Source organism: Ochotona curzoniae, unplaced genomic scaffold, assembly GCF_017591425.1.
Source record: "Ochotona curzoniae isolate NIBS_2020 unplaced genomic scaffold, NIBS_Ocur_1.0 scaffold_3890, whole genome shotgun sequence".
Lineage (NCBI taxonomy): Eukaryota > Metazoa > Chordata > Mammalia > Lagomorpha > Ochotonidae > Ochotona > Ochotona curzoniae.
In genome coordinates, this window is record NW_024467115.1 from 10274517 (window position 1) to 10300075 (window position 25559).

The window sequence follows — 25559 nt, forward strand, 5'->3', positions numbered from 1 at the left end:
AATGGATAACAAAAACGCTTACAGGCTCATTAATAAGAAGGCAATTAGGTCTTCTGGGGAAATTCGTTTTCGAAAAGAATGTGAAAGCAAGCATTAAAATGCAAGTAAAATTGTGTTTTGACATGAATAGTGTACACTGTCTATTACATCATAATTTTTCTCCTGAGAAAATTGAAAAGAATATCTGTTCTTAAATACGAACACAAAAGACAGTAAAAGAATACTATTGGTACTTAATGGATTCCACCTGCAAACTCCCATTCACTAAATCTGACATCCTAAAAAATGAACTTATTAGAAAGATTTTAAATTATACTTCAGGGGGAAAAAGGAGTTCTATGAACAAAAGTACTATAGAGACTGCTACCCAGGAATGTTAGAGGAAATAATGTTTTCTGTACCAATACAAAACACGTTAAGTAGAAAAAAAAAAACTTCGCATCTATCAAATCATAGTACAAATAGTGCATTTTCTTTTTTTAAAAAAAAGATTTATTTATCTTTATTGGAAAGCCCAATTTACAGAGAGAAGGAGAGACAAAGAGAAAAATTTTCTATCTGCTGTTCCATTCCCCAAGTGGCCGCAACAGCTGGAGCTGAGCCAATCCAAAGCCAGGAGCAGGAGCCTCTTCCGGGTCTCCCACACAGATGCAGGGTCCCAAGGCTTTGGGCCATCCTCCACTGCTTTCCCAGGCCACAGGCAGGGAGCTGGGTGGGAAGTGGAGCATCCAGGATATTAAATGGCATCCATAGGGGATCCAGGAGCACACAATTCTAGGACTTCAGCCACTACGCCATCACAGTGGGCCTAAATACGACATTTACTTTTAAAAATTCTTACACTAGATATTCACAATCAAACTATATACCCTTAATTATTTTCCTATAAAATGATACTTCCGGAGCAGCACAGTGGCTCAACAAACTGATCTTCCACCTGCAAGCACCAGCATTCCACATGGGCACCAGTTCATCCTAGCTGCCTCTGCCTCACTTCCAATCCTGCTGATGCCCTGGGAAAGCAGCAGAGCATGGACCAGGTCCTTGAGTCCCTGCATTCACATGAGAGACCTAGAAGCTTCTGGCTCTTGGCTTCAGGTCAGCTCAGCTGTGGCCCCTGCGGCCAGTTGGGGAGTGAATCAGCAGACGAAAGATCTTTAAAACAAACAATAAAATCTGCAAAATGACAATACTTTTAAATCATTTGAGTGTTCCTCTTTTTTTTTTTTTTGAAGATGTATACATTAATCTTGAACTTCAGAGTTAAAGGAAGAAAGCAAGAGACAGAGAGACAGAGCTTCCATCCACTGGTTCACTACCCGAATAGCTGCAGCTACCAGAGCTGGCCCTGGCTGAGGCAGGAGCGCAGGAGCCAAGAGCTCTGTCTCCCACATGGTTGGCAGGGGACAAACCACTTAGGACATCTTCCATTGCTTTTCCTAGGCTGTAAACATGGAGTTGGATCAGAAGTACGACAATTAGAACATGAAGTGGCTCCCATGTGGTATACCAGCATTGCAGGCTACAGCTTTTCCCACTAGCCCACAGAAAATCAGTCCCCTGAGTGTCACCTTTTAAAAACCTATAGGATACTGTTGTTTTGATATGTCAAAGTAAAAACTGACAAGTATAAATCCTCAGATATTTGTCTCATGTCATACTTAATCCTTCACAACAGTCTCATATTTCTATAGCAAAGTGCATTTAGCAGTCTTTGAAAACTCAGCTGTCCTTGACATAAAGTGGTGTTTCTGAAGATGATACATTCAAGGAAGTTACATAAGGTTTTCATTAAAATGCACGTTCAGAGTGGAGTCTGACAACAGACCCTCACAGGTTCCCAGGTGAGGTGGAAGCTGCTGGCCCAAAGGTCACAATTCAAGGGACAGAATTCCACAGTACCACAAAGTGGAAGAAGCCAAGGACGCAGAAGATTTGCAGCCATCATCCCTGCGGTGTGAGAGTCCCAAGTGGCCTCCTTCTCCATCAGGAATTTGCTGAGTGGTCTAAGGCACATCACATCAGCTAACTGCGATCAGTCTTCCATCATGCAGCTGCTAGGTCACCCCACCACGCTACAAAGATGAGGGGAATTTCTGTCACTGATCAGCTGCTGTCTTGGACAGAGTCCGGAGAGTCAAACTCCACACAGCTGGGTCGGGAACAGACTGCATTGGGAAGGGCTGCTATAAATAGATACCAATCTAGGGGGAGATTTATTACTTCTGTGTTAAAATCAAGGCGAAGTTTACGAGTATGATATAGACAACATACGTCATTCATGTTCCATCTCCATTGCCCCATCTATGAAATAGGGATATTAGTGATCTATTTTCAATACTTTGTCCAAAAATACAATGGAGTTTTCTTTTTTTTATTTATATTTATTGGATAGACAGATATACAGAGAGAAGGAGAGACAGAGAGAAAGATCTTCCACTGGTTAGTCCATTCCTCCTAGAGCCACAACACCTATAGCTGAGCTGAGCTGATCCAAAGCAAGGAGCCTGCCCATGTTTCCCATGCAGGGATGTCTTCCACGAGGTGCAAGGTCCCAAAGCTTTGAGCTGTCTTCCATTGCTTTTCCCAGTCCATTAACAGGAAGATGCATGGGAAGAGGAGCAGCTAGGATATGAACCAGCAAGCATTTGGGATGCCAGCACTTGCAGGCTGAGGATTAGGCTATCAAGCCATGGTACCAGCCCCAACAACAGAGTTTTTATCACATCTCCAGATAGCATTCGCTTTCCATCTAACCTGAGTCTTAGGATGAAGTACTAACATTGTTACAGTATGAAACTGCAAGAATATATTCACACATACATTCACAAATACATATCCATCTAGCTCTCAGAATTCTCAAGAAAATAAGTGCAAATAAGCTCAAACTATTTTGTTTGGCTTTGTTTCTGAATTCCTCTTATTAAAACATCCTAGCAAGTCACTTGTAGAAGCTTATAGCCGGTACCATTCATCATTTTTATTAACACAATTCTACAATCATACCAAGTGGAAACAGAGTATTTCATTTAGGACCAGTTAATGTGCTCTTAAAACAACTGTAAGTGGCAAAATAAGCCACTCGAGAGTGCTAGGGATTGGGCACATACACACAGCGCAGTGCCCAGCACTCCAACCAAGCGCAGTGGGAAATGGCCTTAATCCATAGTAGGATCAATGTGATCAACGCATCCCCAGCCGAACATTTTCCCAGAATCTCACCATTCGGAAAAGCCTCACATGATGATGTAAAGTTCGTGAATCCCATTTTTATTACTGAAATATTAGCTACAAATCACAAGAATTCTCTCAATAATTTTCTCAACAGGAAAATAAACAAGTCTCAACTGAATTTTCCTGAAACTTAGAAAACCTCTTAAACCTCTTAGATCCCTGATAACAAACATTGTAGCACGCTATTTTTTAAAGTTTCCTAAGGCATAGTTTCATATAATTTACCTCATATTCCCCCCCCAAAAAAAATCAAGCACCATCTTCTATCTCTATTTTACAAATAAGTGGCTTTAAGTCACTAACTTATTCAGAGACAAATAAGTACAACAAATTCTACAACCTTAAAAGATTATCCCACAGATAAGCAAGTTTGCTTCTGGCTTCAACTGAAATAAAAATTAGGTTGATTGATGTATTATTCACTTACTTTACAATCAAATACCACTTTAAAACACAATCGTGGATTGATATGTCTTGTACTATTTTTCAGCAACCATGACAAACAGCATGAGTTTGGATGAAAAAAACAAGACATGTTCAAAAGCAATTACAACCTTTTTAGGAAAAGAGAAACACCATTTGAGAAAGGAACACCGACCAGAAACATATGATCAAAGGTAAAGTCTGAGAGGCAAACACAAGAGGAAAATGTTTGCATCGACAGAATATGAAATGAATGTATTTGGACAAAGGCAAAGTCTGATTCCAAAAGAACAGCCCAAAACTGGGACATTTTGCCTCTTTTGACAATTAAAAGATCAAATACACACACACATTTATACACAGAATCCTTATATTTCTTCTCTTGTCTCTAAGAACACTCTGCAAATGCTCTTGATGTTTCCTGCTGTTTTCCACTGTTCTTCCTGCAGGCTCCATAAAGAGCAAAGAGGGAAAAAAGGAACAATACAGAACCACAGTGAGCACAGCTTACCCTGTCCTGAACACCACACACCACCTTGAATGGATCAACACTGCCTCCATGTAGAATCAAAGCACGTGAATTAAACATTCTTTCAAAGGTTACAGCATATATTTCACTATCCTTGCCAGAAATATAAGGTTTGGTGAGACAACTGGCAAGGACTTGGAGTAGTACATGAGTCATATTTTCAGTTTTTTAAGAACACATCAAAAGAGATCTGTGAAAAACAAAAAGGCTGTGATTTTGTGTCTGGGTCCTTGGAGTTCTGTTGGTGCTACCAGACAAGTGGGAGGGCATGTGGGAGAGGGGCAGTGTGGCAGAGGGTTTGATTTGTTTTTCAAATTCATATTCATGAACACAGAGAAGAGCTGTCAGCAGCATACACGCCAGGGCCCAAATAGCATCCACACTAGCCTCTTCCCGTCTGGCCAGGCCAGACACAAAGTCACCTACCCCTTACAATCCAGAAACACCAATAGCCAGATTTAAGGGGACACGTGAGGGAAAAGCCCATCCTAGAAATGGCCCGTCACATGCCATTTCTAATGAACAGAAAGCATTTTTAATAATCTTACCAAAGGATCCTGGCCAATAAACACAGAAAACTAAAAAAGCCGAGCACAAAGGTACCTCCTAGCAGGTAATCCATAGAAGTCAAGTTATTTCCAAACACAGACAGACAACAAAGAGTGGGATGCAGGAAAAGTGGCAGCGCTTGGTCAGGCTGCAAGGTCCTTAGGGATCAACACTTCGACGTGTCAGGGAGTACATCCAAGGCAGAGTCCAAAGCAGCATTTCCAGGCTCACACCACACCAGAGAGACAATAGTCCCTCTCTAGGTCATGGATAAGACTGCATCTAAAAGCTATATATTGTTCTCTGCATGGAGATGAAAGGGCTGAATCAACAGTTGAACAAACAGCTAAACAAAATGACCAAAGATATAGCTTTTCCGCAATTAACTTACCAGGAACGCTAACAGCAAGTCAGTCCACAGGTTGAACTCAAGTAAGGATTTACACGCAGCAGGCAAAAACAAAATTTTTGAAGTATGACTTCTCTTGTTACATTGATAAGGTTATGGTCTGGCTAATCCAGGACATTTATGTTTAACGTTGATTAAAATGAACGACAGCCAGTGTGAAACACACCCACCTTCATACTCACAAACCTTGTACGGCCTGTACTCAGTGGCAATAGACTTCAGGGGCAGTACAGAGTGGACCTGGGGGGAAGGCAGCTGGGCCACACATCATCTGAGATGATGACACCCCTGAGAGCTGCATCATCTTTACAATCCACAGGGCTAGTACACATGAATCACTGCACTGAGTCCTCATAAAAACCATGGGGAAATGTAGGTCAGGAATTGCTATCTCCATTTTACAGATGGGAAAGTTGAGGCACCTCATCGCCAATGGGTTTCTGCCACTCATCATGGCTCCACTCCCGAAAACTTTCTTACCTTATGATAGCGGAAATGGCAGCTGTGTAATCCAGAGAATTAAATTCAGTGCCAGGATGTACACCTTTGATGCAGTTTCTCCTGACATAACACACACACACACACACACACACACACACACACACACACACACACCAGATTCACCACTGAAGGGCCAGGTTAAGAATATAGGCGTGATGTTTTCAGTAAATTTTGGTTTAAAAGAGGTATGCCATGCAGCAGTTTTACAATCTGACTCCCAAAACTCAGGGGGGAAAAGGCATAAGAATGAAAATTCTTAGATTGGTGGTTTTTTTAAAAAGCAGACTAAGTAGATGACACCTAAGTGTCCAGCAACTGGCAGTTTTTCAAAATCACTTCTGAAAATCATTTCATTAGGAACCACTTGTTCATATCCAAAAGTGCTGAACTGGACCTAATGTGATGTAAAACACATATGTAACAGGAGCTGCTATTTTAAGATTCTGAAAGTGAACATGTCTTAGACTTTTAAAGCTTACTTGAAAACAAATAACAGCAGTTGATTTAAACCAGAAAACAACAGGACTGTATCACCTATCTCCAAAGTCTTTGCAACAAACCTGTAACTGAATAAACATTAGACTGTAAAATAATTAATGACAGCTAAAAACATAGTTATAAACGTAATTTATGAATTAAGGCAGATCCACAATCTGACTCTACAATCTTGAAGCAAAAGGCCATCAAGCTGGGGCATAGCCACGAATCGTAAACGACAGAAATCTCGAAATACAACATGCATATGTAATAGAACTGCACATTCTCTTCTTCAGATATCCCACAGAGTCTAATTTTTTTACTTTGTCACAACAGAAAGGCTGGGCATGTTGATTTAAACTATTTAGAAGTGGAAGTCTAAGACACAATTGTTCATTCAAGACATCTAGACTCCAGGTATCAGCCAAGCGCATCTGTAACATTGTGCTGGAGGAAACTTAATATTCACTTATTCATCCAAGGGTAAAAAACGTTTCAGAAAAAGGAAAGTTTCTTCACGACCAAAATACATTCACCAACGACACAGGCATTAATTGCTGCAGCTTTAGGTTGCATGTAAATTGAATCACGCACTGGCGGAGTTGAAACTTTCAATTAACCAACTACATGCCTTTTCGAGCGTGGGCTCTCCGTGCAGTGAGAAACACTGCAGAAATCAATACTCACTCCAACCCGCTCGCATATAATGAGCTACATCAAGCACGCTTCCAATCCTAGCGGGCTTTGTATGTCACAGAGGCACGCAGCAACGTTCACTCCAGAGAGAATTAAATTAAGCCATGGGCTCATTCATTGCAAAGAGTGGCGGCCCTCTGCATATATCACCTATACACATGGCTCTTCCGTGTGTGCTGTCACATCTGCCTGGGTGTACAACACAAGCTGCCACCTGAATCTGTTGTCTAGGTCCTTTTATAGTTATCCCGGGGTGTGTGGGGTGGGGGGTGCGGCGGAGGGGGAGAGGCGTGATGGAAGACAAATAAAAGATTACTCCGGAAAACAATGTGAGTTTACTTCCAGGGAAACAGAGTAGCCACAACATCATGGGGAAACTGTCAAGTCCAAAGTTATTTTCTCCACGTTCCGAGGCCTCACCCAGGAGCACGGATGTCGCTTTTCCTGCCTTCTGGATTACCCTCCAGGCCACCTCTGCCTCTTCATCTGGCCCGCCAGCCACAATGGCTCCCTAGCCTCGCCAAACTGGGTGTGGTGGCCAGAAAACTTTTCAGGACAGGCAGGAGGCAGACGAGCGTCCCGGGGGCACCCCCCTCGCCAGCGTCCACCTGGCCAAACTTCAGAGGCCCCAGAAGAAGAAAACGCTAGAGTCAACCAATCTCCGGGAAGAAACTCGAAACTGGAAGGGAACGGCACCGAGGATTGTGCGGGGAGAGCCAGGGTTCACCGACTTCTCCAAGTGGCTGGACAGGGAACTCCAAGGACACCACCTGAGGCACCGTTCCCCAGACCTGTCCGGGAGTTCTGGCGGGTAGCAGCCGTCCACAGCCCCGGTGACCCAGGCAGGCTCTGGGAGGTGCTGGCCAGCTTCGTGGCGGTTCTGCCAGACAAACGGGCTCCCTTGGCGCGGGGTCGGGCTTCCCCGACCCGGCGGGCGTCCAGACCTGGCTGCCCAGGAGTGCTGAGCGCCGGATCCTTAGGATCGCATTTCAAAATACCGCGCACCGCCCTGCCAGAACACTAGGAAGAGACTCCAAGCGGCGACCCAGCTCAAGGAGCGAGCCCAGCAGAGATTCGGAGCTGGTAGAGGAAAAGGAGGACTCGGGGAGGGACAGGGAAGGAAGGAGTTGGAAGATAGTCCAGGGCGGTTATTCCCGGGACAAAAAGCACCTGGCAAAGCGCGCCCAGGGCAGCCGTTTCCCGTGTCCACGCTGCCGACAATGGCTTCCCGGGGAATTCTCCTGAGCACTCCAGGGACAGAAAGCAACCAGCCCGAGCCGCGAGCGACGGAGTAGCTGCGTTCAGGGTCCCAGCTACTTTTTCTTTATCTCCCCTACCGAAGCGGGACAGGCTGTTTAGGAAGCCGAATTCACCAGCTGCCCCCACAAGAAGCCTAGTCTCTAAGCAGCCTGCGCCCCCAGCGCGCAGCAAGGAGGAACAATGGGTGGCAAAGATCAAAGTTACCTGCGCCAAGTGGCGCCTGGTCCGCTGCCCCACGTCCCACCTGGCCCAAACTCCAGGGACATCCCGCCCTCGAACCAGAGTCCTCCCTCCCACTCCACCGTCCCGGGGCCGCCAAAGTTGCCTCCAGACCCGAGCTCCAAAGCCGAGCGAGGACCGAGCTTCAGTCCTGGTGAGCCTTGGGCTGGGGTGCACCCGCCGGGGCTCCGCAACGCCTCATCCTCCTCCGGTCACTCACCTGCGGAGAACTGGCCTTGGGCAGACCCCAGGAAAAGCCAAGCCGAGAGGAACCAGAGCGCCAGGAACGCGGGCAGCGCCGCCGCCGCCGCTGTTTCCATGTCGAGTTTGGGAGAAGTTTCAAGCAGCTTTGCAAAGCGCTGCGGGGAGGGGAGGAATCGCGGCGAAACCCCCGCGCCTGAGGTACACGCCGGGCGGCTCCCGGGCTGAGGGCGGGAACCCACCGCCGCCCGCCCGCACTTTCTCCCTGCTGCGCGGTCGCCAAACTACCTCGGAGGCGAAAGAGTGGCCCGCCGGCCACGGCGCCTGCTCTCCATGCTCCGCCGAGGCTGCTCCTGCTAGTCAAGAGTTACTTTGCTCGGGGAGGGCCGGGGGCGGAGCCGGGGTGACGTCGGCCGGCGGGCTCCGGGAGCTTCTGAGGAATGCGGGCCCCGCGCCGCCGCCTCGAGCCGGAGAGAGACGCGCGCCAGCCCCGGCCGCGCGCCCCGCGCCCCGCGCCGCCTTTGTTCGCGCGCGGACCCCGCCGCCTGCGCCTGCTGGCGGATCGCGAGCGGGAAAGCTGCCCTGTGCCAGAAGTCGGAGTTTGAAAGACGAGTGTGGTAAGCAAGCAGGGAAGCCGGACCTGTGTAGGCAGGCGAGCGCAAAGCGAGCACAGCCACCGCCCCCGAGGACGGGCGACGGACGGCTGGATTCCCCAGGTGCGGGTCCCAGGAGCGGCTGGTGGGAAGATAGGGGAGTGTAGAAGCGCTCCAAGGAAGTACTCTGCCGAGAGAAATACTCAGTTCCTTGTTCACGTAATCAGAAATCATCTCAACCCCGTAGGAAATGCATTGTTCCGTCTGCATGGCATAAATAAAACTTGAACCCGAATAAACGTTCGGTAACTTTCCAGTGTGGACAGCTGGCGAGTCTCTGGTCTGGTTTATTTGTCATTCGGCGAATAGTTTGAATGGATGCTCCGCTTCGCTGACTTTGTTGTTCTGAAACCTTCTGGCCTCTTGCTGATCCTTCCCTCACCTAGGAATGGCCTCAGCTGGAGTAGAGGCGGGTTTATGGTTTTGGTTTTCTTATCTGCCAATTAGTTAAGATATCAGTGTTTAACAAAAGGATTTTAGCCAACATTGAAAACAGCAGCGAATGACTCATCCGGAGCCACACGATGCTATCTGTGACATTGGAGTGCGTTGCAGTTTGCTCCTTCGGAAGCAGCTTGAAGTGGGTTCACCATATGCCAGCCTTACTGGCTTCCAGGATAGGGCTATAAATGGCTTATTTTATTCATTTTCCCATAACATTATAACCAAGTGCTCTCAGTGAAATATAAGCATGGTTTATATTCAGAATCATGTCATGGATACAGTAGTCTGTTGATTGACAGCTGTCAGTTGCTCAAGCATCTTCTCTTTAGCCTTTGCAAATCAAGACAATGTGCAATTCACTTAAACATAATAGTCACATAGCTTACCAAGCACCAGCTCCCTTTGCTAGAATGTATGCTCTCAATGACCAGATTCATGGCAGAACTTGGAGAATAAGGGAAAATACACAAAGCGTATACTATATATATACATATATGTAGTCAAGAATAATAGTTTGAACAGAATTTAGAGTCTCAGAGTTTGCTCATTCATTCAACACTTGTCAGCTCAATTCAACATACTGGAGTTCATCCTTAGGGGGCAATGTAGATTTTTTTATTAAATCATTAATCCACAAATTAGCATACCATCACCAGTCCTATTGCTTTGATAAAGGAATATTCCTGGATACCAGGTAACAAAATACTGAAGGACGCATCTGAACTTCCTTAAACTTACCAGCAATTTGGCCCAGTAAAAACAAACAAAACCTCACCAACTACATTCCAATCCATAGGTTGCTCCAGTCTTGTGATAAAGATGAAGGGAGTTCATGATTTGTTTGTCTTAACACATAGATCGATTCATAGTACTGAGAGGAAAAGTGAACACAATTCTTGCCTTTTGGGACAACTAATAGAAGAATATGCTTCACTTTAAGTACTGTAAATAGAAGCAATGTTTTGAGAGGACTTCCAATGAATGCATTACATACTATCCCAATGCATACAATGTTGCGTGGATACATGGAGATACAAAATGCCTTATGAGTTTAAGCAAGTATCCCATGATGTTGTGCAATTATTATTCACATATAACATATGAAGAAACAATAGTATGGATTTTGTGATTTGTCCAGTGGCACAAGACAGAAGAAAAGGAAACAAAAGCAGAAGGAAGTTTGTTAAAATGATATAGCAAACCAGCCAAGACATTTTCCCATCAGAGACCAAAGAAATGCAATCAAACAACATATAGGCCCATTTCTGCTCTGGCCAGCAGAGCCAGTAACATGGACACCAGGAGGGTCTGAGGGATGAGGCACTGACAGGAGACCAGTGATGGTGGAAGTGTCTCTGAAGCCTCCCATTATTACGCCCCTGCAAAATATTTAAACTTGCCTCTAGATTTCTGGGGTCCCTCAGATTAATTATGCCCCTCTAGAGTTAAATCCTAAACTTGCCTCCAGATGTCCGGGGTCCCTCAGATTGTCACTCGTGCCACTGGACAGGGAGAAGGTATGGGGATGAAATTAATTATGCCCCTCCAGATTTCCAGGGGTCCCTTAGATTGTCCCTTGTGCCCTAGCACAGGGAGACGGTCTAGCGATGAAATCAATTATGCCCCTGCAAAATTCCTAAATTCTAAACTTACCTTTGTAGGTTCAGGCGTCCCTCAGATGTCCTTCATGCCATGCCCCACATTGGGTGCCATTTGCTCCGGCTAGCAGAGCCAGTAACACCGACAGGAGACCAGTGATAGTGGAAGTCTCTCTGAAGCCTCCCTTTATTATGCCTTATATATTCTTTCCCCAAGCCCTTTAACAGAATAGGATGCTAATGAGTCTGATTAGACCAGGTGCTACTTGCCCCAAACCCATATCCTGTAGGTGCTCAGCTTATTGAGTGCTAATCAACTCCTTAGCCCACAATACATTTCTTATCAGACTGTAGCTAATGCCATCAGCCAGTATGAATTAAAATAATTTGAGTAGAGTTGAATATACCTTCTACATAGCTAAATGTTGACAACTTTTAGAACCATATTAGGACTTTGTTTGAAAGAATGAATGGGTTTTAAGATGGCCGACGTAGGAGGAAGGCTGTGAGGGAGCGTCCAGTGAGAGAGGGATAGAACGCTACAGAAGCAGCAAAGAGGAACAGCAGGGAACCGCAGGGAGAGGTGCGTGAAGCTCCCTGGGACAGTGTGGAGCCAAAAAGATCCACACAACTCGGAAGAACAACAAGAACGGAGCAGGGCAAAGGTAGAGAAGCCGACATCCCACTCCAGACCTGCTGAGTCACTTTTGAAAACGGCCTGACGGGAGACGCGGCCAGCTCGGAGACAGGGAAATCGGGAGGGATCGTCGCCGGCGGAGGTCTTCAACAGCAGCAGAGGCAGACTGCAGCAGCCGGACGTTTGGTGAGCTAGGGGTTAACATAACAGCCTCCGCATTCCTCACCCCCTGCAGAGGTTCCAGCCTCTGAGAACACAGGGCAAGCAACCTGAAACTGTCAGGTCTGTGCCTTGGGAACGGCGCACAGTGGTATTCATGGCTGAGAAGGCCCCGGGAAAGCGCCTCAGATATTCCTGCGCTGAGGGGGCCAGTGCATCTCAGTGCGCAGAGGCTGCCGGCGAGGGTCTGGAATCCCCCACACCCTACCCAGTGGGTGGGCGACAACACCAGGAGGACTCTGAACGCTGTGCCGGGCGGGCTGGGCGGCCCCGCCTGCAGCAGCCGCCTCCGCAGCGCAGGTGTCAGGAGGGCTCTGAGCACTGGGAAGTGTAGCGCTGTGTGTCCCTGACACGCAGGTACCACTCCCATAGTGTGAACTGCTCACTCCTCGCCTCCCACCCCGCAGTTCTGAGCGTGGGCGACCCACCAGGAGAGCTCTGAAAACTCCTGCACCACACTGATATGGTGCGAACCTGCCGCCGTGAAGTCATTATAACAGGGCGCCTGGGTCACTCCTCCGCTAAGGGCCTGTGTGGGGGAGCCACACGGGAGCAGGGGCTCTGAACACCCACACACCACGAGTGGTGGAATCACTGCACAAGAGCCACGCCTAGAAAGTGCCTCACCCACAGTCCCGTGTGTGGGAGACGCACCAGGTGGGCTCTGAAAAACCCTGCAGTCCCTGACACGGAGAACGCAGGGAGAAAGCACATAAAACCTTCTACGCCCTGTGGATTCCCGTGCAGGGGGCACACCCAGAGAGCGCCTCCATCCCTCCACGCCCTGGGGTGTCACACCTGTAGAAGAGGTGCCCAGAGTGTGCCTGGAATCCACTGGGCCCCCAAGGTGGTGCTCTACAGCCCCGGGCCCTGAGAACGCACCAACGGTGCCTTGAAAATTACCACGCCCGGCAACACCACGCCTGCAGGCTCCAATCTCTACAGGAAAGCACCTGACGGCCCCTCAACACACGGGTCCATTTGCCCCACCAGAATACACCAACGCAATGGGAAAAACCACCAGAAAGAGTTGTGCTCCAGATGAAAGAGCCAGCACCCCACCAAACAAGGGCCAAAAGCCATTATCAATATCGGCGATGCGAGATGAAGACATGGAAGAGTTACCAGCAAAGGAATTGATGAAAATAATGCTAAAATTTATCAGAGACGTGGACACGAAGCTGGAAGACCTCCAGAACCGCATAATCACCGAAATACAACAAATCAAAACCAAACTGGATACCCAAGATCATAAAATTCAAAGCCTCATCAACAGAATAAATGCGGCAGAGGAAAGGATCTCTGAAACAGAAGACACACAAAATGAAGGTGCCCAGCGAATTAAACAGCTGGAGACAAGCCTCAGCAAAACTAATAAAATGATGCAAGAGATGAAGGATTACCTTAGAAAATTGAATATTCGGATCATCGGCCTCCCCGAGGGGGTAGAAAGAGAATCAGGGATGCAAGCAGTGCTTGACGAAATTATACAGGAAAACTTCCAAAACACTTGGAACACGAATCCACCCCGCATACAGGATGGACAGAGAACTCCCAACAGACATGATCCAAAGAGATCTTCACCCAGACACACGGTGCTCAAGTTCTACTCCAATGAAGACAAAGAAGGAATCCTGAGACAAGTACGAAGTAGAGAAAAGATCACATACAGGGGAAAACCCATCAGAATCACTGCTGATTTCTCCGAAGAGACCCTACAAGCAAGGAGAGAATGGACAAAGATCTTCCAAGTCCTGAAACAAAACAACTGTCAACCAAGAATAATCTACCCAGCAAAGATCTCATTTGTATATGAGAACGAAATCAGATACTTCAATAGCAAAGAAAAACTAGAAGAATATGTCTACACAAAACCAGCTCTGCAAAGTCTCCTTAGAAATGCGCTAGTCCCGGAAAAAAAGGAGGCAAATCACAAACAAAGTTGGCAAATAAGAAGGTCTCCAAACTAATGCCCGCACAAACAAGACAATTACATAGACAACAACACACACACAACACAATCACATGGCAGGGCAAAATTGCAACCTCTCAATTTTAACTCTCAACACAAATGGTCTAAATTCACCAATCAAAAGACAGAGATTAATAGAATGGATCATCAAACAAGACCCAACCATCTGTTGCCTACAAGAAACGCATCTAACCAGAAAGGATGCAAAGAAACTGAAAGTGAAGGGATGGAAAAAGATATTTCACGCCAATAGACGAGAAAAAAAAGCTGGGGTAGCTATCCTAATTTCAGACGAGATAGATTTCATTCTAACTAACATCAAAAGAGACAGGGAAGGCCATTTTATACTGGTGAAAGGAATGATCCATCAAGAAGCAATCACCATCATTAATGTTTATGCACCGAATCTTAATGCACCTAGTTACGTAAAGCAATTACTTACAAACTTAAGGGAAGACATAGATACCCGCACAATTCTTGTAGGCGATCTCAACACGCCTCTAACAACAATGGACCGGTCTACGAAACAAAAACTCAACAAAGAAACAACAGAGCTCACACAAACAATAGAACAACTGGACTTAGTAGACATATATAGAACTTTTTATCCTAAGGCCACAGACTATACATTCTTCTCAGCGGTGCATGGCACCTTCTCCAGAATCGACCTCATGATAGGACATAAAGCGAATCTAAACAACTTCCAAAACATTAGTATCATACCATGTACCCTCTCAGACCACCATGGGATGAAACTGGAAATCAACAACTCAAAACTCCCCAGGAAGTATAGGCACTCTTAGAAATTGAACAATATGCTATTAAACGAACAATGGGTCAGAGAAGAAATTAAAGATGAGATCAAAAAATTTATGGAAACCAATGAAAACTCTGATACAACATTCCAAAACTTGTGGGACACTGCCAAAGCAGTGCTACGAGGTAGATTCATCGCAATTGGAGCGCATGTCAAGGCCCAAGAAAGACGCCAAATACAGGAACTAACCTCACACCTCCAGGATCTGGAAAAACAGCAGCAGAAGAGTCCCACGCACAATAGGAAACAAGAAATCATCAAAACAAGGGAGGAGATAAACCAAATAGAAATCAAAAAAACTATACATAAAATCAACAAATCAAAAAGTTGTTTTTTTGAGAAAATAAACAAAATAGACACTCCACTGGCCCGATTGACCAAAAAAAAAAACAAGAGAAAGTGAGAATCAATAGCATTAAAGATGAAAAAGGCAACATAACAACAGACACTGCAATCATTAAGAAAATAATTAGAAATTACTACAAAGAACTGTACTCCCACAAATTTGAGGATCACCAAGAAATAGAAAAGTTCTTGGACTCCCACCACTTACCAAAACTCAGTCCGGAGGCAACTGAAGAATTAAATAAACCCATAACCGAGGTAGAGATTGAAACAGTCATCAAGGATCTCCCAACGAAAAAAAGCCCAGGCCCAGACGGCTTCACTACAGAATTCTACAAAACATTCCGAACAGAACTAACCCCAATCCTCTACAAGCTCTTCAAAACAATAGAGGAGGAAGCAACCCTCCCAAACTCATTCTATGAAGCCAACATCACCTTAATCCCAAAACCGGACAGAGAACCATCAGAGAAGGAAAACTACAGACCTATTTCTCTGATGAACATTGATGCTAAAATTCTCAACAAAATCCTAGCCAATAGAATTCAAAAAATCATCAGACAGATCATTCATCCAGATCAAGTAGGATTCATCCCTGGAATGCAGGGATGGTTCAACATTCGGAAATCCATAAATGTTATAAACCATATCCAAAAACTGCAAAACAAGAACCACATAATAGTTTCAATAGATGCAGAAAAAGCTTTCGACAAAATCCAACACCTCTTCATGCTAAAAACTCTAGCCAAAGTAGGCATAGATGGGAAAATCCACAACATAATCAAAGCAATTTATGAAAAACCCAACGCCAGTATCATACTGAATGGAGAAAAGCTAGAACCCTTCCCACTGAGATCTGGAACAAGACAAGGGTGCCCGCTATCACCACTGCTATTCAACATAGTCCTAGAGGTACTTGCAGAGGCCATAAGACAAGAAAAAGAAATCAAAGGCATACGTATAGGAAATGAAGAAGTCAAGCTTTCACTATATGCAGATGACATAATCCTATACATAGAAAAACCAGGAGACTCAATACAGAAACTGCTAGAACTTATACAAGAGTTTGGCAGAGTGGCGGGGTACAAAATTAATGAACGAAAATCAACAGCCATAGTGTACGCAAATAACACCAAGATGGAAGAAGATCTAACCAACAGGATACCATTCAAAATAGCAGAGAGAAGTATGAAGTATTTGGGAATAAATCTAACCAAAAGCGTAGGAGACCTATTCGAAGAAAACTACAAACTATTTAAAAAGGAAATTGAACAAGACCTCAAAAGATGGAATAACATCCCGTGCTCCTGGATAGGCAAAATCAATATCATTAAAATGTCTATACTACCACAAGCAATATACATTTTCAACGCAATTCCAATCAAATTGCCCAAAACATTCTTCACGGAACTGGATACAATGATTCAAAAGTTCATCTGGAAACACAAAAAACCACGAATAGCTAGAACCATCCTGAAAAATAAGAAGTTAGCAGGGGGAATCACAATCCCGGACCTCTGGACATACTATAGAGCAGTGGTTATCAAAACAGCCTGGTACTGGCACAAAGACAGAAAGGAAGATCAATGGAATAGAATAGAAGCACCAAAAGGGAACCCACACAGATACAGCCAATTAATCTTTGACAAAAAGACCAATGACAGTCCAAGCAAGTGGGAAGGCCTCTTTAGTAAATGTTGTTGGGACAACTGGCTGATAGCCTGTAGAAACAAAAAGATAGACCACATCTATCACCATACACTAAGATCCAATCTACATGGATAAAAGACCTAAACCTACATCCAGAAACCTTCAAACTCTTGCAAGAAAATGTAGGAAATACCCTGCAAGACCTACGAGTAGGTCCCGACTTTCTAAGAAGGACACCAAAAGCAATAGCAGTTGAGAACAGAATAAACAAATGGGACCTCATCAAACTAAGAAGCTTCTGTACAGCAAGGGAAACAATCAACAAAGTAAAAAAGCAACCCACAGAGTGGGAGAAGATCTTTGCACACGATATAGGCGATAGGGGGCTAATTTCCAGGATATACAAAGAACTTCAAAACAACCAAAAAACCAAAACAAACAAGCCACTCAAGAAATGGGCACGGGAAATGGGCAAACATTTCACAAAGGAACAAGTCCAAATGGCAAACAAACATATGAAAAAATGTTCCAGCTCCCTGGCAATAAGGGAAATCCAAATTAAAACATCGATGAGGTACCACCTAACACCAGTAAGATTGGCCCACATAAACAAGAACACCAACGACACTTGCTGGCGAGGATGCGGGGAAAAGGGAACCCTACTCCACTCCTGGTGGAGCTGCAAATTGGTACAGCTTTATGGAAATCAGTCTGGAGAACACTCAAACAACTCAAAATCTGCATACCATATGACCCAGCAATAGCACTCCTAGGAATATATCCAAAACACCTGTTTTACGACAAACCAACATGCATCCCTATGTTCATTGCAGCACAATCAGTAATTGCAAAAACATGGAAGCAACCAAAATGCCCATCAGCAGAAGATTGGATAAGAAAGCTTTGGTTCATCTACTCCATGGAATACTACTCAGCTATTAAAAAAAACAAAATGCAGTTCTTTGTGGCTAAATGGGCACAACTGGAAACTATAATGCTAAGGGAAATGAGCGAATCCCAAAAGGTTAGATACCACATGTTTGCCTTGATTTAACCTGTAATTTTTTGTTTGGTTGTTTGTTATTTTTTGAACCTGTCATTGATACTGTCTCAACCCAGATGTTTCGAAGAATGGAACTTGCATTATTTTTAACATATTGTTTACCCAATACTATGTCAATTAATTCCATAATGTTGTATATTGATACTGAGGCCTTGTTGGGGCTTTTAACTGACCGGGTCTCTACTCTGTTAGCCCTACCTTCAGACCAGAGAAGGTCTCCCCAAGAGGCCACTGAACTTATCTGGACAATAAGACGCTGAACTTTATGCTAGGCATGTGTTTGCAAGGAATGAATCTCAACTGAACTTGAACTATGGTTATGCAACAAGGTGGAGGAATCCACCATGGGGGGAGGGGTATGGGAGGGGTGGGGGGAATCCCCAGTGCCTATAAAACTGTACTACATAATACAATGTAAGCAACAATAAAAAAAAAAAAAAAAGAAAGAAAGAATGAATGACCGTATCAGTCAACCAGCAAGCATACATTTAGCTTGTCAAAAAAAAAAAGTTGGCAACTTAAGTTTAGAAATCACTAAAATGTTCATATCCTGTAGTAGCTACTCTAAACAAATCCAAAATAAGAATGTTACATACACTAAATGGTCACTTACAAAAGATGCAGGAGGACACTGTGACCCTAGAGGGTCAGCGAACACAGGATTACAGTTGATTGGATAATATTTGCATGAGAACAACCGAATGGCTACCTTTTGCATAACTGACTGGATATCATTTGTATAAGAACAGTTGAGTGGACTGCATGTGAATGAGAACACTTGGTGGAATATACAAAACAAAAGGTGTTCCAGACAACAGTATGAAGACAGTTGATGGGTTTTGTTGCTAAGCTCAATACTTCCTCTCTTGACCAATATAACCCTCAGTGTATAAAGTCTGATGCCTCTAATAAACTTCAGCTTTGACCATCAGTCAGGGTCCATGCGTGTTATTATCGGCTCCATGCACCAAGTCCATCGCTGCAGGACAGCAACAAGTGGTGCCCGAGCTAACTGTGGCAAGCCAGGACACCTTAGAAAAAATTGCCGGATGCTTCCTACAACTCAAAGATACCACGCTGATACTTCTAACAGTCACTCCTCGGGAATATGTCCTTAAGTGCCAAAGAGGCCGGCACTGGAAAAAAGAATATAAATCCAAACTTGATCCTGATGGCAGATGCCTGTGGCCTGAAGACACCTTAGGGGCCAGCCCCAGGTCCCAAATGTTCAGAGGTTTCAATTTGTGTCTGTGGAGAAGCTACAAACTTTGAATCATTGGACGGAAGATCTTCCTCTCTGTCTCTCCTCTCTGTGTATCTGTCTTTCCAATAAAAAAATAATAAAAATAAACCTTAAAAAAAAAAAAGCTACAAACTTAAAACTGCCACTGTCTCAATGCCCTTTCTGTGCTCTTCACCCTGCAAGTAAATCCTGGAGGCTGAAATTCCAATCAATTTAATGTATGTTATTCATATAGCACTTTTTCCCATACACATTGCTTAATCATCTATGCTAACTTTAAGCACAAGTTTTTATATTAAGTTAATTTTTATGTTCTCTGTCTCATTAAGTTCTCATTGTTTAAAATTAACAAAGTGATGTTCTTGCTTTAAGGAGTATTTGGGTGATGGCATTATATCATTATAAGGTGAAAGTTTGCTATTTTGTCTGTTTTTGTACCCAGGTTGTAACTGCATGTCTTTTGGAATATTTTATAATGCTGAGGAAGCTGGAATACAGGCCTTCAATTTAATGGCTAGGTTTCACAACAATGACCAATTTCAAGGTCTTTTGTTGTGGTAGATGTTTAGTAAACTGACTTCATCTGCATATCCATTGCAACCTTTGGGAACTTGGAATTCAAAGAAGATACTAGGCTTTTGTAAATCTTGAGGAGCTTTGGGGGGACATTAAAAAAATGTGAAATTTTATCGTAATAATTTGATATAGAATTGTACATACTGTTAGATTATTTCAAGGTATAAGTTAAATTAATGTGATATTCATTGTCTACAAAGTGTATGTATTAATGTAATTCTCATGTTTTTGGCTAGTTAGCAAATCTCTCACTGCCTTTAATGTGTCAAGGTTTTGTATTTGTTTTAAAGATATTTGAGTGATCATCTCACATCAATAACCAATTGTAATCTATAATGTGTCATGCTAACTTCAACAATAAATCTTGTTTCAGATATTTTCAGCTATCCTTAAAAAAGCATCCAAGAATTCAAAGATTTCAAATCCTAGGGCTTCCCTTGGTATTCTTACGAGGCCTCAAGAATGCCAACGGATCTATCTCCCATTTTGTGGAGACACTTGACCAGGATATTGGATTATATTAAGATTATTGCCAAATGCAAAATGGAGTAAAATTTTATTGTGTCAAAATGTTGTATGCGTCCATGGAGTTGTGAAGGTTTAAATTTTAGTTTGCATGCTTTTATTGATTTAGCTCTAAAATTGTATCTGGTTGTTAACTATGTATTCTTAAGATGGCTATATTACTGGGAAGACTGAAATTTGCAATTTTAGATTGATGGAGGGATTTCATAGCGGTGATCAATGTTTTTCTCTGAGTTTCTTGGTTCAAGACTATTGATTTAATGGTGTTTCACTTACTGGTTTCTGGTGAACACTACTACTAAGCTTGGTTGAGAATGATATTTTAAGTCTCCAAAAGTGTGTGTGTGTCTGCGTGTGTGCGCGAGCATACATGTGTCTCTTAACATTTTGTCTTTTGTAAAAGTTGTTTAAAATTGCTATCATGTGTTGCTGTTTATCAACAAGAGCAGGTTGCCTTGGGGCTATGGTAACCTGCAGCCACTCCCCAGAGCTTTCTGATAGAATTGTAAAAGTATCTACATGATTTTAAACTGTTACTAAATCTGATTTAGTTTGTCCAACAATAATAGTACTAGTTAACACAGATTTCTTTGATTTATGTAATTTGAATTACTAATAGGCTGTTTTCAAAATGTTACATCATTGACACATTTATATTTAAGTTTATTGTTAACCTGTACTCCTGTCTCATTTATAGGAGGCAATAGGCCTTTGGGATAATGTTTTATAAATCTAATATTTAGTAATTTTCACTTTATACTGTTCCTAAGGTAAACAACATGATAGCTCAGATCTAAGGCCTCCCCCAATATCCTCGAGATTGGGACATAGTTAAAAGGAAACACCAACAGATTAAAGTTATGTTTTAAAAGCAGAGGGGAAATGTGCTACACCTGTGAGTGCATTAATTTGGTCTTATTCACCTTAAATTTTCTTCAGATTTTCCTTCTGGTGAGCACCAGTTCTACGTTACTGGAGGCTGTTTGCAGGCCCAACACAGATGCCTTTCGTTTGATGGAAGGACCTAGCCACTCAAAAGTGGAGAGGTCCTGACCCCTTGCTAACTGTGGGAGGAGGGTTTGCTTGTTTTCCCAGAAACTGAGCTGCAACCTATGTGGAAGCCTACTCGTAAAGTCAAGTCCTGGACTCCATTCACTGAAGGAAGTGCCTGCAGTAAGACAGCTTCACCACCTCATCCTGAAAGATCCATCACCATCAAGGAAACATTGGAGGAGGAGGAGGCCAGACCCCTCCCAACACTGGGTGACATGGGCAGGGGTTCTAAGAGATTGGTGCATCAAGCACAACTGTCTCTGAGCTCATGATGTATTTGATGAAACAACTGAATGATTGATATTCTGGAACACTAATAATCCATGGGAAGGGTTATGCTCTTGTCCCTAGAATTTCCTGATAGATCCTCAAAACTGTGGTTTCCCTATGGCTCATCTGACCTTAGAGGTGCAGCAACTCCCTTCAACGCAACACTGCCCCTGGAGAAGATGGAGCCCCCAGTGGAACTGCCTCTAAGAACTGAAAACTAAATTTGTTTAATATTCCTCTTGTTCCACTACAGGTCAGGAGTGCAGAGAAATTCTCTACCTTCTTAGGATGTTTGAGGAAGACTTTAAGTGTAACTTATTATTCATAGATAACACATTCTTAACTGCCTTAGACATTAGAAAAGCCATAGAAATTTGTGGTGGGATCCAAGAGCAACCTTGACACTCTCTTAAAGGAGGTTGTGTGTACAGAGCAGGAGGGGATCTCAGGGCGGAGCAGGAGGATAAGAAGAGCTCTCTATCCTAGTCCCAGAGACCCCTGGAGGCTGCCCATGTGCTTTCGCTGCAGAAGCAGTGGGTACCTGCCTCATCAAGGACATTGAGAACCGTATCCCAACTGCCAAGGAGATCACAATGAAGGTGAGTGCCCTCGGAGAACGGGAACTCTGAGGTCAGTCCTTTCCTATTGAATTTCCCCCATGGGATTGAAGCAGTCCAGTACCCATGTCATGGGGTCTGGTGACATCAGAACTGCAGCCAGGAGCCCTGGCTGGCACTCAGAGACAACTGGACTCAGAGGAGGAGCTTTCTCTAATTCTTACTTAGCTTCAGCCTTGGCTCCCAGCCCTCTCTTACACTGACCATCAGGGTTGCTTGTGAGCCCCAAAATTATTTTAGATAGAGACTAATAATCATTCAACTTGTACCTAACTGATCAGGCCTCCTATTTGGCTTTCAGATAGACAGAGAGACACAGATATAGAACATTTGGAACAGTCAGAACAAAGGCCAATTAACCTATAATGGCTCAGCCTGTACTTACTGGTTGGGCTCTCTATTTGCTTTTTCTGGAATTTACTAGGTTAGGATGTAGAGCTAAATTCTTCCTCACTCACTAAGTTGTTGGGGATTTCCCTGCTCACCTGCCTAAAACTTTTCTATTCTTCAATTGTTAAATGAAAAGTTCTGTAAAAACCATGCTTAATCACTATAAATTGCAAAGTTTAAATTGTGGGTTAAGAATCTCCCTGAAAATCTTTGATCAATTTAAAACTGTTAATGCTAAAAAAACAAGCTGTAACTATATAGAAACTTTGATGTTAAGTTTGTACTCAGCTGTTACATATGATAGATGTTAATGTTGATCCTTTCACTGTTCCTGTACCACTCTGATTTAGGTTAAACATGTTAGCTTGGGAGAAATTATAGCTGTTATTTTACTACCTTCTACCAAGGGCCCCTAGATGTATCTCCTGGAGAATACCTGGCTGCTGTGACCCCCCTCTCTCCGCCCCTTTTTCAGCAGGAAGTAGCCAGAATGATTGCCAGCCCCTATCCCTGATATGCAGCCAAGGGTCATTCTCTGAGGAAAAAAGGATGTTGAGGAGTTAGATAGAATGATAGGCAGTTAGGGTATGTGGTCCCTGGTGAAGTCATCTATGTATAATATATAATATTGTTTCTCCCCATTTTTCTGCTCTTCCAAGAGTGTGTTCCCCTAGCTACACCTTTCAGGCCTAATTTTACAAAGCACAGAAAGGGAATTTGTAGCAGGACACTGTGACCCTAAAGGGACAGTGAGCACAGGATTACAGTTGATTGGATAATATTTGCATGAGAACAACCGAATGGTTACTGTAAGGACTTATTCCAATATCTCACCCTGGACCCTGCGCCATTCCTTCTTCCTCACAGCTCACAGAATGCGCGCCAGTCCAGCCATCCACCAATCAGATGTAACCTGGCATTCCACGTGAGAATCCCACCCCCAATCTTCTAGCCCCTTCCCCAACCCCGCCCACCCACCAATCATCCCCAGGCATTCACCTGCAGGCACCAATCCCCTGGGGCCTTGACCTCAATCCCTCTGAATCCCCGCCCCCCACACCTGGCAGACAAAAAAGGCACCCAGGTGCGGTTCACTCTCTTGCTCTCTCTTGCTCTTGCTCTCCTTGCTTCCTCTCCCCTCCTCTTCCTCTCTCTCTCCTCCTTACCTTCCTTCCCCCCCTTCCCCTTTTCCTGCCCCATTCGGTTCTCTCTCTCTCTCTCTCCTTCCTTGCTCCACCCCCTCCCCCTTTCCCCTTCCCCTATTCCTGCCCCGCTGGAATAAACTTCCCAAGATATGTCGTTGCGTCTGGTGTTTTCAGCTCACGGTAAAGAACCAGGTTGCGAGAATTAGCTGCGCGTAAAGTATCTTAATATCGTATGACCTAGAACTAGAACTCTTCCACTCTTTTAAATAACTAACTTCAGCTTTGACCATCAGTAGGGTCCACGCGTGTTATTATAGGCTCCATGCACCAAATCCATCGCTGCGGGACAGCAACAAAAAGAAAAAATTGCAAATAACCAATTTATGAGAAATGGTAGAATATTTTATAACAAAAATATCAAAAAGCACAGAACTATGATAAATGTCTGATAGGAAAATCAGAAGACAGCACAAAGTTTCCATTAGAAAAAATGAAAAAGTTTCACACAAGGATGATGATGATGAATTGTATAAGGTAAGCTCATAAAATAATTTAAAAAGTGAATTATCTGTATTTTACAGCAATTAAACTCAGAAGACAGAAGTCCCCATGAGCATTGACAACCACCAAGAAAAAAACAATAGACCAAATACTCACAAATCACAATGTTAACTGGCAGCGTAAGTAAAATAGCAGCATTTTATAGCTGCCCTTTTCTGTCTTCCTGTAATGTTTAGTACGTGGGTATAGCACATCTGTTGACAGAGCAAGTGTGGTACATCAAGTGGAACCCCTGCCTGGGACACTAGCATCACATGTGACAGTCCTGTTTTGAGTGAAAATTTTGAGACTCCACTTCTCATCCAGCTCTCCACAGCTATGCCTGGGAAGTTAGCCGATGATGGCTCATGCGTGTAGCTCCCTGCCAGTTGAGAGACTCAGATAGGGTTCCTGGCTTCAAGCTTCAGCTTGTCTACTTTGGTTGTTGAGGAGCGAACAGAGCTTGGATGGAGGGCTCTCTCCTCTCCCTTTCAAAAAGTTATTCAAAAAAATCAAATAAGCTTAGAGAACTTTGAATTGATCGGAATCAAATAGGTTTCTTCACATTGAGATTTTTCTAGAATTTCCAATATGCTATTATGTGGTATAAATCTATTTGCTGGGAGGTAGGGAATACAGCCGTGATTCTCCCAAGTTTGGAACACGTAACGTTTTAGTTTTGAAGGATGGTTCCAGTTTAAGTTTACAGGAGCAGAATGTAGGGAACTGTGCCTTAAGAACCCTTTAATACCTTTACCTCCTGGCTATGAAAATGAGGCTAGTAGTTTTTCAGAGATTTAAAGGAAATACAGACTTAGTTGCAGGTAGAGTTAATTATAGGTATAGATACGAAAGGGCTTAGATGATGATGTGATGATAGTTACCGGGTAAATGTTATTTTTCTTCCCTTGAGCGCTGAAGGTCTGGGTACAAATCTGTATCCTGCACAAGTGGGGTTTTATTTATCCAGTGACAGAGCATGAGTTTATACACAACATGTATTTACAAGCAATTAGAAAATATTCTCTGCTTGTTAATAGCAACTAATTGGTTATATCATGCTTTTCAATTTGTAAAGCTTATTCACCCACAGATCTCAACCCATCCTCCTTCCAGCTGCATGAATAAAGCAAATCAAGCAGGAAAGTCACAATTTCGAGGGTTTAAAATACTCGCCCAGGTTCATGCAGCTGGTAAATAGCAAGGCTGCAACTCCAACCTGGGTCTTCTTATGCTAAGACTTTTCTTCCTCTCCAGTTGCTATTAACTTAATTCTCTCCAAAAAGCATTCACCTGCACCTACT

General features: G+C 43.7%; 1 protein-coding gene across 8 annotated transcripts in view; it reads right to left on the reverse strand.

Moving 5' to 3' along the window:
• PTPRK (protein tyrosine phosphatase receptor type K) overlaps positions 1–8859 on the reverse strand; it is a 521455-nt gene extending 512596 nt beyond the window's left edge. For 5 of the 8 annotated variants that reach the window (XM_040965637.1, XM_040965635.1, XM_040965634.1 and 2 more), the window contains exon 1: positions 8518–8642. In XM_040965637.1, the coding sequence (XP_040821571.1) occupies positions 8518–8617 (100 nt within the window). In that variant the 5' untranslated portion in view covers positions 8618–8642. Of the gene's footprint in view, positions 1–8517 lie in introns of all 8 variants that reach the window. The other 3 variants (XM_040965639.1, XM_040965638.1, XM_040965636.1) reach the window with 2 other exon arrangements.
• Positions 8860–25559: the final 16700 nt, after the last annotated feature.